General features: G+C 36.8%; 1 protein-coding gene across 8 annotated transcripts in view; it reads right to left on the reverse strand.

Moving 5' to 3' along the window:
• LOC135197822 (zinc finger Ran-binding domain-containing protein 2-like) overlaps nucleotides 1-18,766 on the reverse strand; it is a 210,659-nt gene that overhangs the window by 110,267 nt on the left and 81,626 nt on the right. For all 8 annotated transcript variants that reach the window (XR_010310667.1, XR_010310668.1, XM_064224964.1 and 5 more), the window contains one exon: nucleotides 13,846-13,983. Coding sequence is in view for 6 of the 8 variants with exons in the window: in XM_064224964.1 (XP_064081034.1) it covers nucleotides 13,846-13,983 (138 nt within the window). In the remaining 2 variants the exon portion in view is untranslated. The remainder of the gene's footprint in view (nucleotides 1-13,845; nucleotides 13,984-18,766) is intronic.

Here is an 18,766-nt window from a genome sequence, read left to right on the forward strand (position 1 = left end):
GACTACAGTGGACCCCCCGTATTCGCGTTCTCCGGATTCGCGGACTCACACATTCGCGGATTTCTCTCGGGAACGTTTCCCTGCATTATTCGCGGAAAATTTGCGCATTCACGTTATTTTTCTATGAGAAATATCAACAAATTCCTGGTTTTTGTTATCAATTTCATCATAAAATGCACTTTTTGTGATAAAACTATTAAAAAAACCAAGTATGAAAATTTTTAGTGGTTTTTCTTAAGTTTTAACTAACAAAATAGGCTGTTTTTAGCGTTTTTATAGGGGTTCCAAACATTCGCGGATTCTAACTATTCGCGGGGGGGTCTGGTACGCATCCCCCACGAATACGGGGTACCACTGTATTATCGTACATCGGCAACAAGGATAAAACTGCAATAAACGTATGCCATCAAAACACAACCGTAGATAAAATTGGGATAAAATCATTTTCAATCAAAACTACTGTGCTTGAAAGAACACATTTTACTGTTGGTTTCAACGCCGATATAAGATAAATAACGTAAACGTTCGTATTACGATGATATAAAGGATTATTGCGAACGGAATCACGTAATTTTTTACGCAATAAACATGCCGCCAATGTAATCTGTTAACGAAAAAAAAAAGTAGTTCACATTCACAACGAGACATATTCAATAAATATTTCCACCTAAAAACACGTTGTATAAGGAAACTAACTTTGTCTCATCTAAGTCAAGTATCTAGATATTTGTTTATGCTAACTAGAAGCAAGAGCATTCGCTCAGAATTGCGTTATGGTGAAACACTCGTATTCATCAGCTGATTTCAAACCACAACATTGGCCGATCTGTGGAATACTGGCTTAAATTTGCCGTAGTATTTTAAAATACAATAATATGAGAATACATACAATATTCTTGGATACAGTGAAATAATGTATAACTTTTTAAAGGATTTATAGAAAAGATATTTTCGGAAGAGCGGCAGACGGCGGCATAAAAGAACGAACTTGAAAAAACATCGTATTTGATAACGTGAAGGACAGTTTCAAAGCTGCCTTGTATCATATTTCTGTGCAGAAATAAAAATACCTTACACGTAATACATTTTCATACACATTTTAAACAAAAGCATGAACATTTATAAATCGACACATCCACAGCTAAATTTGCACTTATGTAACTCAATATTTTCGGCATAGAACAGCGTCAGAGGCATATATTTTACCCTAATACCTACGTATTAACTCTCCATAAAATTTGTTAATATAATTTGCATAACCTTTATGGTCTGAATTGCATTTCTACAAATGTATGAACTCATTAGACAACAGCGCTAGCGGTGCTGTTAACTGAAAATTGTGCCGTAAAGATACCATTAAAATGCCTTATTTTTTAAAATTAATATTTTTGACTACCGCCGTAAAACCTTCCGATTCGCCGTTGAGCGATTGCGCCGTTAACCGTGGGCTGCCTGTATTATTAAGTTAAATAAAATTAAATATCACATAATAACCATAATTCTCTTCTCTCTCTCTCTCTCTCTCTCTCTCACAGAGATGTATGTCTTTTGCATGATAAATAAACTATTTACTATATTCAAATATTGATATTAATGTAAACAGCAATATTATCAATTCATTAAAGAATATACTATAGCAAATTAGTAAGATTTTTGTTGATAAATTTTTAAAAATTATGTAAGAATGAAGGAAATCCCAGTCTTATCTCTCTAACTCCAGGTACTAAAACTGTCAAACTCTCTTACTGAGGCGAGATAATTTTTATAGTATATGTACTATATTTTTATTAATACTTTCAAATAATATAATAAGAATACGTATTACTGCAATTACAAAATTCATATTATGTGATAGTATTTTAAAGAAATAAAAGAATCTATCCATTTCACTCTTTTAAATAAGGATAACTCTCTCTCTCTCTCTCTCTCTCTCTCTCTCTCTCTCTCTCTCTCTCTCTCTCTCTCTCTCTCTCTCTCTCTCTTGCCACACAGGAAGTGTTAGAAGTATTTTCTGAGAGAATAGAGATAAACTCTCCGTCTCTCTCACTCTTTCTATTCTCTAAAAATAATAATAATAATAATAATAATAATAATAATAATAATAATAATAATAATAATAATAATAATAATTATTATTATTATTTTTGTACTAAGGATGTTCTTCCTGTGGTCATCCATTTGGGTGCTTGGTGATTTGAGATACAATGCTGGAGTTGTTCTGCTATTCGTGGGTGTAGGGCCTTGAAGTTTTTGAGCCAGTATCCATGGACTTCATCGGGACCTGGGGCTTTCCAGTTTGGCATTTTCTTTAGTTGGTGTCTGACTGTGTCTGTCGTGATGTCTGTGAATCTTTGTTTTATTCTCCCTGTTTCTTCTTCCTTGACTTCCTGGAGCCATGTTGCATGTTTGTTGTGTGATACCGGATTGCTCCATATGTTTTCCCAGAGTCTCTTACTTGATTCGGCTTCAGGAATGTCTGGGTGGTTGTCTTCCCCTCTTAGTTGGCTGTATAGTCTTTTCTGGTTGGTTCCGAATAGTTTGTTCTGTTGGTATCCCTTATTCCTGTTCATGTACCGTTGGATCTTGTGTGCTTTGGCCTAAGCCTCTGTTTTACATCTTCTATTGTGTTGTTTAGTCCCCTCTCTTGTACTTTGTATTTCTCGAGTTCCTCCCTTGTTTTCTTGCTTCTTAGCCTTTTTTCTGCCATCTCTTTCAGTTTACTCAAGTCAGATCTCATCACCATGATTTGCTTTTCCAGGCGCCTTTTCCAAGGAGGTTGCTGTTTTGGTTTCTGCTGGGTTGGTTGTGACGGTGGTGTTGGTGTTCGAATCCCCATCAGTTCTGCTACTAATCTTGCTCCTGCATATGTCAAGTTATTTGTTTCTGTGATACTGGTGGTGTGTATTAGGCCCATTATTTCATTGACCTCACTTGTTTTCTCCCTTAATTTCTTGTTGTTGTAGGCTTTCATGGAGGGGATCTTTGTTCTCTCTGTATCTGGCTCCATCCATTGTCTAATCTTTTCTACCCATTCCGTCCTCTCTGTTACTTCGTTGGTGTTTCTTCGTGTGTCGTTGTTTGATACCTCATCCTCCCTGTCGTCTTCTGTGGCATCGTCTCTCAGTTCGTCTTCCGTGTAATTCGTTGTCGTGTGACATTTCCCTTTCCAGTTCTTCTCTTTCTGTTGGGGAGAGCCAGTTCTTTTTCTTTATGTTCCTTACTTGGTCCTGCCAGCCTCTGCTCTGTTTGGGGGGTGTTATTCCTCTCATTCCAGATGTTGACCAATCTTCTTCTAATATCCTCTCTCCGTCGGGTTGCTTCTGATGTAGCATCTCCATATTTCCTTATTTTCTTCTCTTGTCCATTTCTTCCTTTTTGCCTCTGTAGCTCCAATCTCAGGCTGTTCATTACTGTCGTTGTGGTGATCAGTTGCTGGATGACGACCTCCAAGTACCTGACCGTCTTCCATACAATTGGGTTGAATACCTGGTTGCCGGACGAAGCTCCTCTGTTGCCAGACGGTTCCATTTACGTCGTTGTCGTTGTTTATTCCATCATTTCTTTCCATCATTGCTGAGTTTTTGCTATTTAACCCCACACTATAAATACCACCCTGTCGAATTGGAGGACTGTGATAGAGCAAAAAAAAAAAAAAAATAATAATAATAATAATAACAAAATTCATGTGTGGAGTATTTTAAAATAAAAATAACCTTTCTATTGCACTTATGTAAGGATTAACTCCTCTCTCTTACTGAGATGAGAGAATTTTTATGGTAGATGTATGTGTTTATTAATATTTTCAAATAATAATAATAATAATAATAATAATAATAATTATAATTATTTTGTGGCGCCGTGGCAGAGTGGGTTAGGCCGTCAATTGACTGGTTAAGCAACATTGGGGCTGGTCAGTCGTTGGATGGGTGACCGCTCTCCTCGGCATAGATTCCTTGGGAAAGGATCTTTACCATAATTTTCTCAGTCTACTCAGCTGTAAATGAGAACCTATTCCTGATGGGGTAGGGTCCAACTATGGGTTAAATAGCAAAACTCAGCAATGACGGAAAGAAATGAAGGATTAAACGACAAAGATGTAAATGGAACCTCTGGCAACAGAGGAGCTTCGTCCAACAGCCAGGTATTCAGCCCAATTGAGGGGGAAGACGGTCAGGTACTTGGAGGTCATCATCCAGCAACTGACCACCACAACGACAGTAACCAACAACCAGAGACTGGAGCTACAGAAGCAAACCAGAGGAAGAAATGGACCAGAGAAGAAAATAAGGAAATAGAGAGGATATAGAAGGTTGATCAACATCTGGAATGAGAGAAGAGACTGGCAGACCAACTAAGGAACATGAAGAAAAAGAACTGGCTCTCCCCAACAGCAAAAGAGGAATTGGAAAGGGAAATTATGCACGACAACAAATTACAAGAAGACGAACTGAGAGACGATGCCACAGATGACGACAAGGATGATGAGGTATCAAACAACGACATACAAAGAAACACCGACGGAGTAACAGACAGGACGGAATGGGTAGAAAAGATCAGACAATGGATGAAGCCAGATACAGAGAGAACAAAGATCCCCTCCTTGAAAGCCTACAAAACCAAGAAATTAAGGGAGAAAACAAGTGAGGTCAATGATATAATGAGACTAATACACACCACCAGTATCACAGAAACAAATAACTTGACATATGCATGAGCAAGACTAGTAGCAGAACTGATGGGGATACGAACACCAACACCACCAGCACAACCAACCCAACAGAAACCAAAACAGCAACCGCCTTGGAAAAGGCGCCTGGAAAAGCAAATCATGGTGATGAGATCTGACTAGAGTAAACTGAAAGAGATGGAAGAAAAAAGGCTAAGAAGCAAGAAAACAAGGGAGGAACTGAACGAGAAATACAAAGTACACGAGATGGGACTAAACAACACAATAGAAGATGTAAAACAGAGGCTTAAGGCCAAAGCACATAAGATCCAACGATACAAGAACAGGAATAAGGGATACCAACAAAACTATGCAGAACCAACCAGAAGACTATACAGCCATCTAAGAGGGGAAGACAACCACCAAGAAATTCCTGAAGCCGAACCAAGTAAGAGACTCTGGGAAAACATCTGGAGCAATCCGGTATCACACAACAAACATGCAACATGGCTCCAGGAAGTCAAGGCTGAAGAAACAGGGAGAACAAAACAAAGATTCACTGACATCACGACAGACACAGTCAGAAACCAACTAAAAAAAATGCCCAACTGGAAAGCCCCAGGTCCCAATGAAGTCCATGGATACTGGCTCAAAAACTTCAAGGCCCTACACCCAAGAATAGCAGAACATCTCCAGCATTGTATCACAAATCACCATGCGCCCAAATGGATGACCACAGGACGAACATCCTTAGTACAAAAAGACAAGAGTAAGGGAAATATAGCCAGTAACTACAGGCCTATCACCTGCCTACCAATAATGTGGAAGTTACTAACAGGTATCATCAGTGAAAGGCTATACAACTACCTAGAGGAGACAAACACCATCCCCCACCAACAGAAAGGCTGCAGAAGGAAGTGTAGGGGCACAAAAGACCAGCTCCTGATAGACAAAATGGTAATGAAGAACAGTAGAAGGAAAACCAACCTAAGCATGGCATGGATAGACTATAAGAAAGCCTTCGACATGATACCACACACATGGCTAATAGAATGCCTGAAAATATATGGGGCAGAGGAAAATACCATCAGCTTCCTCCCAAAATACAATGCGCAACTGGAATACAATACTTACAAGCTCTGGAATAAGACTAGCAGAGGTTAATATCAGGAGAGGGATCTTCCAGGGCGACTCACTGTCCCCACTACTCTTCGTAGTAGCCATGATTCCCATGACAAAAGTACTACAGAAGATGGATGCCGGGTGGGTACCAACTCAAGAAAAGAGGCAACAAAATCAACCATCTGATGTTCATGGACGATATTAAGCTGTATGGTAAGAACATCAAGGAAATAGATACCCTAATCCAGACTGTAAGGATTGTATCTGGGGACACCAGGATGGAGTTTGGAATAGAAAAATGTGCCTTAGTCAACATACAAAAGGGCAAAGTAACAAGGACTGAAGGGATAAAGCTACCAGAATGGAACCAACATCAAACACATAGATGAGACGGGATACAATTACCTGGGAATAATGGAAGGAGGGGATAAAACATCAAGAGATGAAGGACACGATCAGGAAAGAATATATGCAGAGACTCAAGGCGATACTCAAGTCAAAACTCAACGCCGGAAATATGATAAAAGCCATAAACACATGGGCAGTGCCAGTAATCAGATACAGCACAGGAGGAAAGTGATGGACGAAGGCACAACTTCGCAGCATAGACCAGAAAACGAGGAAACATATGACAATACACAAAGCACTACACCCAAGAGCAAATACGGACAGACTATACATAACATGAAAGGAAGGAGGGAGAGGACTACTAAGCACCAGAGGACTGCATCAAACATCGAGAACAGAGCACTGGGGCAATATATGAAGACCAGTGAAGATGAGTGGCTAAAGAGTGCATGGGAAGAAGGACTGATAAAAGTAGACGAAGACCCAGAAATATACAGAGACAGGAGAAAGACAAGCAGAACAGAGGAATGGCATAACAAACCAATGCACGGACAATACATGAGACAGACTAAAGAACTAGCCAGCGTTGACACGTGGCAATGGCTACTGAGGGGAGAGCTCAAGAAGGAAACTGAAGGAATGATAACAGCGGCACAAGATCAGGCCCTAAGAACCAAATATGTCCAAAGAACGATAGATGGAAATAACATCTCTCCCATATGTAGGAAGTGCAATACAAAAAATGAAACCATAAACCACATAGCAAGCGAATGCCCGGCACTTACACAGAACCAGTACAAAAAGAGGCATGATTCAGTAGCAAAAGCCCTCCACTGGAGCCTGTGCAAGAAACACCAGCTACCTTGCAGTAATAAGTGGTACGAGCACCAACCTGAGGGAGTGATAGAAAACGATCAGGTAAAGATCCTCTGGGACTATGGTATCAGAAAAGATAGGGTGATACGTGCAAATAGACAAGACGTGACGTTGATCGACAAAATCAAGAAGAAAGTATCACTCACTGATGTCACAATACCATGGGACACCAGAGTTGAAGAGAAAGAAAGGGAAAAAATGGATAAGTATCAAGACCTGAAAAAAGAAATAAGAAGGATATGGGATATGCCAGTGGAAATTGTACCCATAATCATAGGAACACTAGGCACAATCCCAAGATCCCTGAAAAGGAATCTGGAAAAACTAGAGGCTGAAGTAGCTCCAGGACTCATACAGAAGAGTGTGATCCTAGAAACGGCGCACATAGTAAGAAAAGTGATGGACTCCTAAGGAGGCAGGATGCAACCCGGATCCCCACACTATAAATACCACCCAGTCGAATTAGAGGACTGTGATAGAGCAAAAAAAATAAAAAAATAAAAAATAAAAAAATAAAATAAAATAAAACAAAATAACAATAATAATAATAATAATAATAATAATAATAATAATAAAAATAATAAGGATAGACTATAAGAAAGCCTTCGACATGATACCACACACATGGCTAATAGAATGCCTGAAAATATATGGGGCAGAGGAAAATACCATCAGCTTCCTCAAAAATACAATGCGCAACTGGAATACAATACTTACAAGCTCTGGAATAAGACTAGCAGAGGTTAATATCAGGAGAGGGATCTTCCAGGGCGACTCACTGTCCCCACTACTCTTCGTAGTAGCCATGATTCCCATGACAAAAGTACTACAGAAGATGGATGCTGGGTACCAACTCAAGAAAAGAGGCAACAGAATCAACCATCTGATGTTCATGGACGACATCAAGCTGTATGGTAAGAGCATCAAGGAAATAGATACCCTAATCCAGACTGTAAGGATTGTATCTGGGAACATCAGGATGGAGTTTGGAATAGAAAAATGTGCCTTAGTCAACATACAACAAGGCAAAGTAACGAGAACTGAAGGGATAAAGCTACCAGATGGGAGCAACATCAAACACATCGTAACATCGATGAGACAGGATACAAATACCTGGGAATAATGGAAGGAGGAGATATAAAACACCAAGAGATGAAGGACACGATCAGGAAAGAATATATGCAGAGACTCAAGGCGATACTCAAGTCAAAACTCAACGCCGGAAATATGATAAAAGCCATAAACACACGGGCAATGCCAGTAATCAGATACAGTGCAGGAATAGTGGAATGGACGAAGGCAGAACTCCGCAGCATAGATCAGAAAACCATGAAACATATGACAATACACAAAGCACTACACCCAAGAGCAAATACGGACAGACTATACATAGCACGAAAGGAAGGAGGGAGAGAATACTACGTATAGAGGACTGCGTTAACATCGAAAACAGAGCACTGGGGCAAATCTGAAAACCAGTGAAGACGAGTGGCTAAAGAGTGCATGGGAAGAAGGACTAATAAAAGTAGACGAAGATCCAGAAATATACAGACAGGAGAAAGACAGAAAGAACAGAGGGCTGGCACAGCAAACCAATGCACGGACAATACATGAGACAGACTAAAGAACTAGCCAGCGATGACAATTGGCAATGGCTACAGAGGGGAGAGCTAAAGAAGGAAACTGAAGGAATGATAACAGCGGCACAAGATCAGGCCCTAAGAACCAGATATGTTCAAAGTACGATAGACGGAAATAACATCTCTCCCATATGTAGGAAGTGCAATACGAAAAATGAAACCATAAACCACATAGCAAGTGAATGCCCGGCACTTGCACAGAACCAGTACAAAAAGAGGCATGATTCAGTGGCAAAAGCCCTCCACTGGAGCCTGTGCAAGAAACATCAGCTACCTTGCAGTAATAAGTGGTACGAGCACCAACCTGAGGGAGTGATAGAAAACGATCAGGCAAAGATCCTCTGGGACTATGGTATCAGAAAAGATAGGGTGATACGTGCAAACAGACCAGACGTGACGTTGATTGACAAAGTCAAGAAGAAAGTATCACTCATTGATGTCGCAATACCATGGGACACCAGAGTTGAAGAGAAAGAGAGGAAAAAATGGATAAGTATCAAGATCTGAAAATAGAAAAAAAAATAAGAAGGATATGGGATATGCCAGTGGAAATCGTACCCATAATCATAGGAGCACTAGGCACGATCCACGATCCCTGAAAAGGAATCTAGAAAACTAGAGGCTGAAGTAGCTCCAGGACTCATGCAGAAGAGTGTGATCCTAGAAACGGCACACATAGTAAAGAAAAGAAGTGATGGACTCCTAAGGAGGCAGGATGCAACCCGGAACCCCACACTATAAATACCCCACCCAGTCGAATTGGAGGACTGTGATAGAGAGAACAAAAAAAAAAAAAAAAAAAAAAAAAAAAAAAAAAAAAAAACAAAAAAAAAAAAAAAAAAAAAAAAAAAAAAAAAAAAAAAAAAAAAAAACAATAATAATAAAATAATAATAATATAACTGTTATTTCAAATGAAAATTCTTCCCTTCGTCTTTCTCTGTATCCATTTCCTTCTCTCCACTCCAGAGAAGCTCCAGCTCGGGATGTGTCAAATATGTCAAGTATTGTGACAGGGGGAGAGGAACAATGCCATATAATGGTCACTGAATTTAATGGTTTCTCTCTCTCTCTCTCTCTCTCTCTCTCTCTCTCTCTCTCTCTCTCTCTCTCTCTCTCTCACCGAGATGAGATCATATTTATGGTACATGTATGTAATAAGTTTATTATTTATATTTTCCAATAATAATACTATAATATGTATATATGTATAATAATAATACTATAACTGTAATTACAAAATTCATATGTGAGTATTTTAAATACAATAAACAATAATCTTTCCATTTCACCCTTTTAAATACTGTAAGGACAACTCTCTCTACATATATACCTTTAAGGGTACTAATGTTTAAGATTACTCTGAAATTATATTAATACAATATCTAAGATTAATACAGTAATTTGATAATAATTGAACGTAAATTTGAAGTAGGATGTTACATAAGGTATACATTTGGCATTTCTATTTCTTGCCTTCTTTTATATCTCTCCTCTCCAGCAAAAGCAATGTGATAAACAGACAAATAGATACTTGTTCAGCCCTCTCTATCTCTCTTCTCTGGAAAAGATATATGTATTTATGGGAGGGGAAGAAGTGTTGCCTATAGAGGTTCATTTCAATCTTTTGATATCGTAAGGAGTAATTCTCTCTCTCTCTGTTATTGTCTGTTTATATATTTCTAATGGTAAAATGTTTCAGAAGACTTTGACATGATATTAATAATACCAATTCAAGGTATATTTGATGTAAGATGATACTTTAAGCATACATTTGGTATTTGAACTTTTAAGATAGGCAGATGTAAAAAATTTTTAATGGGAAGTTCCAACTATTTGCAGGTTCGAACTATTCGCGTGGGTGTCTGGTACCCACCCATCCCCCGCAATTACGGGGGAAACACTGTAATGATAATTTTAATAGAACTTGTTTTACTATAATCATATTGTATATACTATCGTATTACAATAAATGAACAGAGCGATGGTGTGCCATTTGCATTCTGGTTTTGTTTACAACCTTAAAGAAATCAGCTGATTGCATTTTACCAATATCATCACTGTCTTTAGTTGCTGAATGGAACTTAACCCTCTTACGCCAAAGCCCTAAAAATCAAAACCTCTCCCGTATGCCGAAGCGGGTTTGGAGTGAGCGCAAAAGCGGAAAAAATAATTTTTTCAAAAAATCACAGCGAGCTGAGTTTTGAAGATTAAGAATTCATTTTTGGCTCCTTTTTTTGTCATTGCCTGAAGTTTAGTATACAACCATCAGAAATGAAAAAAAATATCATTATAATATGTAAATAATGCGATATATGGTAGCAGAAAAAAAAAATTAATCCATAATTGTATTCAAATCGCGCTGTGCAAAACACGGTTAAAGCTAACGAGTTACTTTCTTTTTCGTTGTATTGTACACTAAATTGCAATCATTTTGATATATAATACATTGTAAAAAGATAAAAGCAACACCGAAAATATATTATCACAAAATGATGCACGAATTTGTAACGCGCGGACGTAAAAAAATGTTTTTTCAAAAATTCACCGTAAATCTAAATATTGTTCTAGAGACTTCCAATTTGTTTAAAAATGAAGGAAAATTATTGAATATTACAATACTGTAAGATTTTTAGATTAGAATTGCAGATTTTGACCATTTCGGACGAGTTAAAGTTGACCGAATGTCAAAACTTTTATATATATATTTATTTATAGGCAAATATTTCGGAAATGAGAGAAGCTACAACCTTCAATTATTTTTTGTTGTATTCTTCATGATTTTGCGCACATTTTCATATAAGAAACTCTATAAAACAGCTAATATGAAAAGGAGCAAATATTAGGATAATGCGACGTACGTATTTCGGAGATTTTTCGCCCGGGAATCGGCGCGCGGAGGGAGGGAAAGAAAGTTTTTTTTTTTTTAAATTCACCATAAATCTAAATATTGTGTTAGACACTTTGAATTTGTTTCAAAATGAAGATAAATGACTGTATATTACTAGATTGAAAGAGTTTTATTTTTTTAGCTACAATTGCGTTTTTCTAACTATTTCTGGTAGAGTCAAATTTGACCGAACGTGGTTTTTTTTCTATTTATTTTGTGATTTATATGCAAATATTTCAAAAAAAGAGAAAAGATACAACCTTCAATCATTTTTAGTTGTATTCTACATGAAATTGCGCACATTTTCATATATAAAACTTTAGTAACAGCTAATTTTAAATGGTGCAAACATTTCGACAATCGCACGAAAAAAATTCTTATTTTTTCGGAAGAGTTACCGCGCCGACGTAAGGAAAATTTTTTTTTTTTTTCATAAATTCCCCATAAATCAAAATATTGTGCTAGAGACTTCTAGTTCGTTGCAAAATGAAGGTAAATGATTGAATATTACTAGAATATAAGAGTTTTAGCTTACAATTGCATTTTTCGACCATTTCGGTAGAGTCAAAGTTGACCGAAAGTTGAAATTTTTGCACTTAACGATATTTATATGAAAATATTTCAAAACTGATAAAAGCTACAACCATGGGTTGTTTTTAGTTGTATTTTGCATGAAATTGCACACATTTCCATATATAAAACTTTATGTAACGGTAAATTTAAAATGGTGCAAACATTAGGATAATCGTACGAAAAAATTTATCGGAAGAGTTACCGCGCGGACGTAAGGAAAAAGTTTTTTCATAAATTCACCATAAATCAAAATATTGTGCTAGAGACGTCCAATTTGTTGCAAAATGAAGCAAATGATTGAATATTACTAGAATAATTCGGAAGTTTTAGCTTACATAATTGCGTTTTCTCGACCATCTTGGTAGAGTCAAAGTTGACCGAAGGTTGAAATTTTTGCACTTAACGTTATTTATATGAAAATATTTCAAAACTGATAAAAGCTACAATCATGAATATTTTTTGTTTGTATTCTACATGAAATTGCACACATTTTCATATATAATACTCCATGTATCGGATAATTTAAAATGGTGCAAAAATTATGTCAAAGTGACGAAATAATTTTTGAGATGTGTCACTGATACTTTTTAGTGCGATAAGAAAGAAATTCGCGCTTGCGCGCCTGCGTTAGCGATTGTAAACCGAACAACGCCTTTGATCAGTGAAAAAAAACTCCCAGCATCCCTACAAGGCGCGTGATTCAAAAGTTTTCGGCTGGTAGGCCTATAAGTATTTTTACGCGAATTTAAAAAAAAAACTTTTTTGAGTCGACGTATGATACGTCCAATCGGCATACGGGAGACATTTTGACTCGACGTTTAATACGTCCAATCGGCGTAAGAGGGTTAATTTAGAGCTATGTTCCTTTTGTAAATTATCAAAGTTTGGTTTTAAAAAGCTGATGCTATATCATACATACGTTGCCTAAAAGGGAAACCATTGTTTTGGTTTCATCGCCATTCTCAAACAACCACCAATAACAATACAATAATGAGCGATAATTATCGCATAAAATTATCGTTCATATGACTGAATTGTTCTAAACAGCTACAAACAGCTGTGCATGCTGCCTCACTTGATGTTTGCTGCAATTTTGTTATAAAAACATGGGGGAGCTTGAAAATATAGTTATAAAATCATTTTAAAATGCCATGGAACGTAATGAAGCCATAGTCGACTCGCCAGAACCAAACTAAAATCCCATGATGATGGTGGCACATGTGATCAATCTTGAGATATGTATGAGAAACTTTTAATGAAACATGAATATTATGTTATCATTAATGTTATTACTACCGTAATTACACTATCATTGAAATTTCTAAAAGGTTACCGAAAGAGGAAGGCTGCTGTGAGTGCAACTGTAACTCGATGTTTAAATTTTCTCAGCTGGGATTGTACAGATAAAAGTTTGTTTCATCGATTTAGAAATAATCCTCTGATAGGCTATTTGTTATGAAGATATACCAATAATATATAATATTAAAATGGTTTTATTACCTGTATTATCAGTTTATTTCATAATGTGAATCTTCATGTATGTTGGTGGTTAGGCTACAGCATCGAGGCTGAGGCTAGCCTACCGATACACATCTTAGAATTCAAGGGTTTGATTTTTAAAGAAACAGTTAAAAAAGGTAAATAGATGACCCCCAATTTCTGGGAGCGAATTTTAGGATTTAAAGGTAGTCTTATACGCAGAAATATATGGTACATTACATCTATTATTTACCTTGTCATTTTTAGAATCATCATTTTCATCAACAGCATCTCCCCATATGTCATACTTTGAAAGATCTCCATCATCCTCATCATCGTCTTCGTCCTCATCATCGTCATCTTGTGTTACAGGAGTCTTTCGCACGGAGTCCTTATGAAAGTATAGTTGCATTGTGATAAAAAATTTAAATTTATGCTAAAGAATTCCTCAAATTTTCACAGTGTGCTCTTCCAGCATCAAAACCATTAATGTTGAAATAATCACCAAATTAAATGCTTTCACAAGTACAGTATTATCAATTTACATTAAAAAATCAAAGCTATGCAAAATCTTACCAATTAATAAAGCTGATAGTAATTTTGGATTCACATGTCAAAAAATCTACATTGGCATTTGAGGTATTAATTTAGCTAAAATGCTATCAAGTCTTATATCATATATGGATTAATTCATTGATACAAAAAAAAATCATCCCCTTAAATTACATTATACTACTACTAAATTTCATAGAAATCCTAAATTGTTTAGATTTAGCACTATCATTTTAAAAAATCCTATCGAGTTTCAATTTATCATAACTTCTTTCAATTGTTATAATTTAAATCCATTACCAACTTCTTGGTAAAGTGGAAAATGAGTCCTATTGCAAACTGCTCTTCAAATATAGCAAATACTAAAGTAATTAGTATTTTTCTTAACATACAAATCTAGGTCCTGACTCCTCCATTGTGTAAACTCACAAGGTGTCAGAGGAGGATGAACTTATACAGGCAATCCTTGGTTATTGACAATCAAGTTTTATGGCAGTTGTCTAACAACAATGGTAACAGAATTTCTGCAGCCGACCACCGCTTATTGGCGCCGATAACCGAGGCTTGGTGCCGATAACCAGGGTTTGGCGCTATTATCAGTGACTTTCAGTTATCAACATGCTGTAGGGAACGGAACCCATCGATAACCAGGGACTGGCTCTACATATAAAAGCATAGATTTGTTTGTTAGGGAAAAATACAAATTACTTTATAATTTGGTATTTGTTCTGACACAAATACGAACCTAATCTTTCATATACGAAGCCTTGTTTGGAGGCGGGAGGTTGATCTCTCAAAAGGTTACCAGTTAGGTGCATCCCTACAAGTTAATTGGAAGGTAATTGACCTTTCTGGCTCCTCGATAAGTCTCTCTGTAACCTACCAACCTTCTGGTAACAACCATGCATGGAATAAGGACATGTGTTGCATGTACTACTCACAAATGCCTCCATGACAAATGTGATATCCTTGGTTGGAGCTCCCACATTGCTCGACATCCTTACATCATCTGTTGGGCCACCACTACTAGCCCCAAGGTTAAAGTGTCCTAGGACTTGTGTGCTCAAGTCCCTGAGATAGAAGATGGTGAAATGTGACCCCTTCTAGACCCCTGCTCTAAGGACCTGGAGGACTGAGTGGTTCTTACAGCTACTGAGGGTTCGATCCCTCTGATGTGGGCCCTCACTTTGATTGGCAGGGGGTCATCGTTGTGATTAGTCTCATATGCCCAGACAATCACTTCCCTCAACCAGCGGGAGATGTTATTTTGCAAAATCTCCCTTTTCTCTTAGCTTGTACTCATGAAAAGTCTCAAGGACCTCACTGGGCAGAGTAACATTTCATCTTTATCAGCCCCAACAAAGTCCTTCAAGGAGGGGATGAAGGGATACAGAAACCATCAAAGTTTGGGTCTTAGGCCGCAGGACTCAGGGTATAAGAATTCCAGGAGGAACGTGAGACAGGGCATGTACAATTCTACTAATTTGGCTGATGCCAAGGATAGTAGAAAGACTGTCTTGAGAGCCTAGTCCCAGTCTGATATCTTCTCAAAGGGCTTATAGGGCAGCAGTCTCAGGGTGGCAAGGACCTTGGTCCCATCCTACTTGGGGGTTTTTAATTCATGTGGGGTAGAGCTCTTTTTGAAATGCTTCACCATGGCTGACAGTTCCTAGGAGGCTGAAAGATCTATGCCTCTTGGTCTGAACACCTGAGCAAGGGTGGCAGTGTATCCCTTGATTGTTGTCATGGAAATGGCCTTCTCCTGCTGCAGGAAGATAAGAAAATCTTCTACTTCCCTTATGGTCATTTGAGGTGATTAAGACCCCTACCACTACACCAACAATGGAAGACCTTCTACTTTCCTCTAAATATCCAGAGGGATCATGGTCTGAGGTGGTTGGAGTTGTCTGCTGCAGCTTCCTCCAAAAAGTTTTTTCTTCCGAGGAGCTGCTTGATATCCTCTACCTGTGAAGTTGGAGAGAAGCTACTACCTGATGGCTGCCTGTTGTGTTCCTGTTTCAGCAACATAGGAGTAACAGGAAGTTCTCATGGTACATTCACTAGTGGGTGGAAGAGATCCACACGCCATTCTGCTTGGGGCCACCTTGTGGCTATTAGAGTCATTCTCAGCCTCTGAGAGATGAACAGCCTGTTGATGACCCTCCTCTTAGTTGATTGAATAGGGGAAGGTGTACACGTCCATGTTGCCTGCATAGGAAGGGAATTAACGGTTGAACCAGGAAAACAATTTTTACCCAAATAATTCCTTCACCAATGTGTTCTGATAGGTCCCTAGCATTACCAAATAAAACCCTAATGTCCAGGGTTCCTAGCAAAATTTTTAGGGGGTCAAATCCCTCCGAAATTGCTATTTTTTTTACATTTTCGCATTATAATCCTAACCTATGCATTTCATCAAGAGCATTATTTATATACATTATTATATATTAAAGTAGATAAAACTACCTTTCTAATGATATATAATGATGTATACTTTGCTTTGTTAGTATAGTACCTATGATTCAACAAAGGTTGATATTAAAACCCTGAAAATGCATTTTTTCTGAATTTTGTCATTTAACTTTTTGAATGGGTATTTTCTGAAAACATTTTTGTTGCACCATTAAAATATAACAAATTTTCTATATAATGGTGTATAATAATATTACTCAATTTGTGAAGGTGGTATGCTTTGAAAAGGGTTCCAAATTAAACTACATATAGATAAGTAATCTAAGGGACAAACTGGGAAATAATTTGTAACCAAATAATTCCTTCACCAATGTGTTCTGATAGGTCCCTAGTATTACCAAAAAATACCTAAAAATCCAGGCCCCCCTAGCAAAATTCTTAAGAGGGGCAAAACCCCCTAAACTCACATTTTTTATTTCTTTTTTTTACATTTAGTTATACTCGTAAGATGTATTTTATCAAAAACATTATCATAAACAAAATGAGGTTTACTTTGTCGTATTAGTATAGCACCTATGATGCAACAAAGGTTGATGTTAAAAACCTGAAAATGCATTTTTTTCCAAATTTTGTCATTCAACATTTTTTTAAATGGGCAATCCTAAGAAACTTTGCTGCACAATTGTTATATAACATTGTCTTTCTAATTGTATGTATAATGGTGTATAATATTGTATATTTTATTCCAATTTGTTTAAGTGGTACTGCACAATTTTGAAAATATTCCCAATGAAGTTCCATAAGTGCGCTACTTTCATGTTCGATATGAGATGAATAAGAAGATAGTCATTTTCACCATAGCAAATTTTTAGATTAGAAATAGTCTTATTTTCTATGGCCCAACCTCACCAAGCCATAACATTTTTTCAAATGCCTAAAAAAACGTTTTCCACACTTGAAATAACAATTGACATGAATAAGAAGATAGTCATTTTCACCATAGCAAATTTTTAGATTGGAAATCGTCTTATGGCCCAACCTCACCTAGCCGTAACATTTTTTCAAATGCCTAAAAATTAAAATGCATTTTAATGAAAAACAACTTTTTTCTTCATAGATGAATAAATTGTATACACAATGGTGTACAGGTGTATATACCAAATTGTACCCAATTAGTAGGCTATGTATTATATGTCTGGTGAAATTCAGAAGCAGTTTACCTATGAAACTGAAAATCTAGTCACTTTTGCCAATGTGCAAAATTGTGCATTTCAGTAACCTTCCAAATTTCACCAGACATATACATAGCCTACTAATTGGACACAATATATACAATGGTTTACACCACTGCATATACAATTTATTCATCTACAAAGAAAAAAGTAGTTTTTCATCAAAAAGCATTTTTAATTTTTAAGCATTTGAAAAACCTGCTATGGCTGGGTCAGGTCGGGCCATAGCAAATGAGACAATTTCTAATCTAAGAATTAGCTATGGTCAAAATTACTACTATCATCTTATTCATATCAATTGTTATTTCAAGTGCGGAAAACTAAGATTTATCTCATAAATCAAACCCGAAAGTAGCGAACTTTTAGAACTTCATTGGGAAAATTTTCAAAATTGTGCAGAGCCACCTTCATGAAGTGAGTAAAATATACATCATTTTACACCATTATACAGACAATTTTATATATTAATAGAGCGGCAAAGCTGTTTTCAGAAAATGCCCATTAAAAAATTTGAAAGACAAAATTAGGGGAAAATGCATTATCATGATTTTAACATCAACCATTTATCTAATCATAAGTGCTATACTAATACCACAAAGTAAAACATAATTATAAATCATTAGAAAGGCAATTTTAATATACTAATACCACAAAGCAAGCATCATTATAAATCATTAGAAAGGCAATTTAATATACTAATACCACAAAGTAAGCATCATTATAAATCATTAGAAAGGCAATTTAATATACTACAATTTTGTATATAATGCATATAATGCAAAATTGCAAAAAATAGCAATTTTGGGGGGTTTTGCCCCCATAAAAATTTTGCTAGGGGCCCTGGACTCTACAATTTTTTTTGGTAATACGTACAGTCATACAAAAGTCCCTACGTACGAAAAATCCAGGTTACGAAGGCAAAGACGAAGATTTTTTTGCATCTGTATACGAAAATAATTCAGGTTGCGAAAGGGTGTC

The sequence above is a fragment of the Macrobrachium nipponense genome, chromosome 21 (genome assembly GCF_015104395.2).
Source record: "Macrobrachium nipponense isolate FS-2020 chromosome 21, ASM1510439v2, whole genome shotgun sequence".
Classification (NCBI taxonomy): domain Eukaryota; kingdom Metazoa; phylum Arthropoda; class Malacostraca; order Decapoda; family Palaemonidae; genus Macrobrachium; species Macrobrachium nipponense.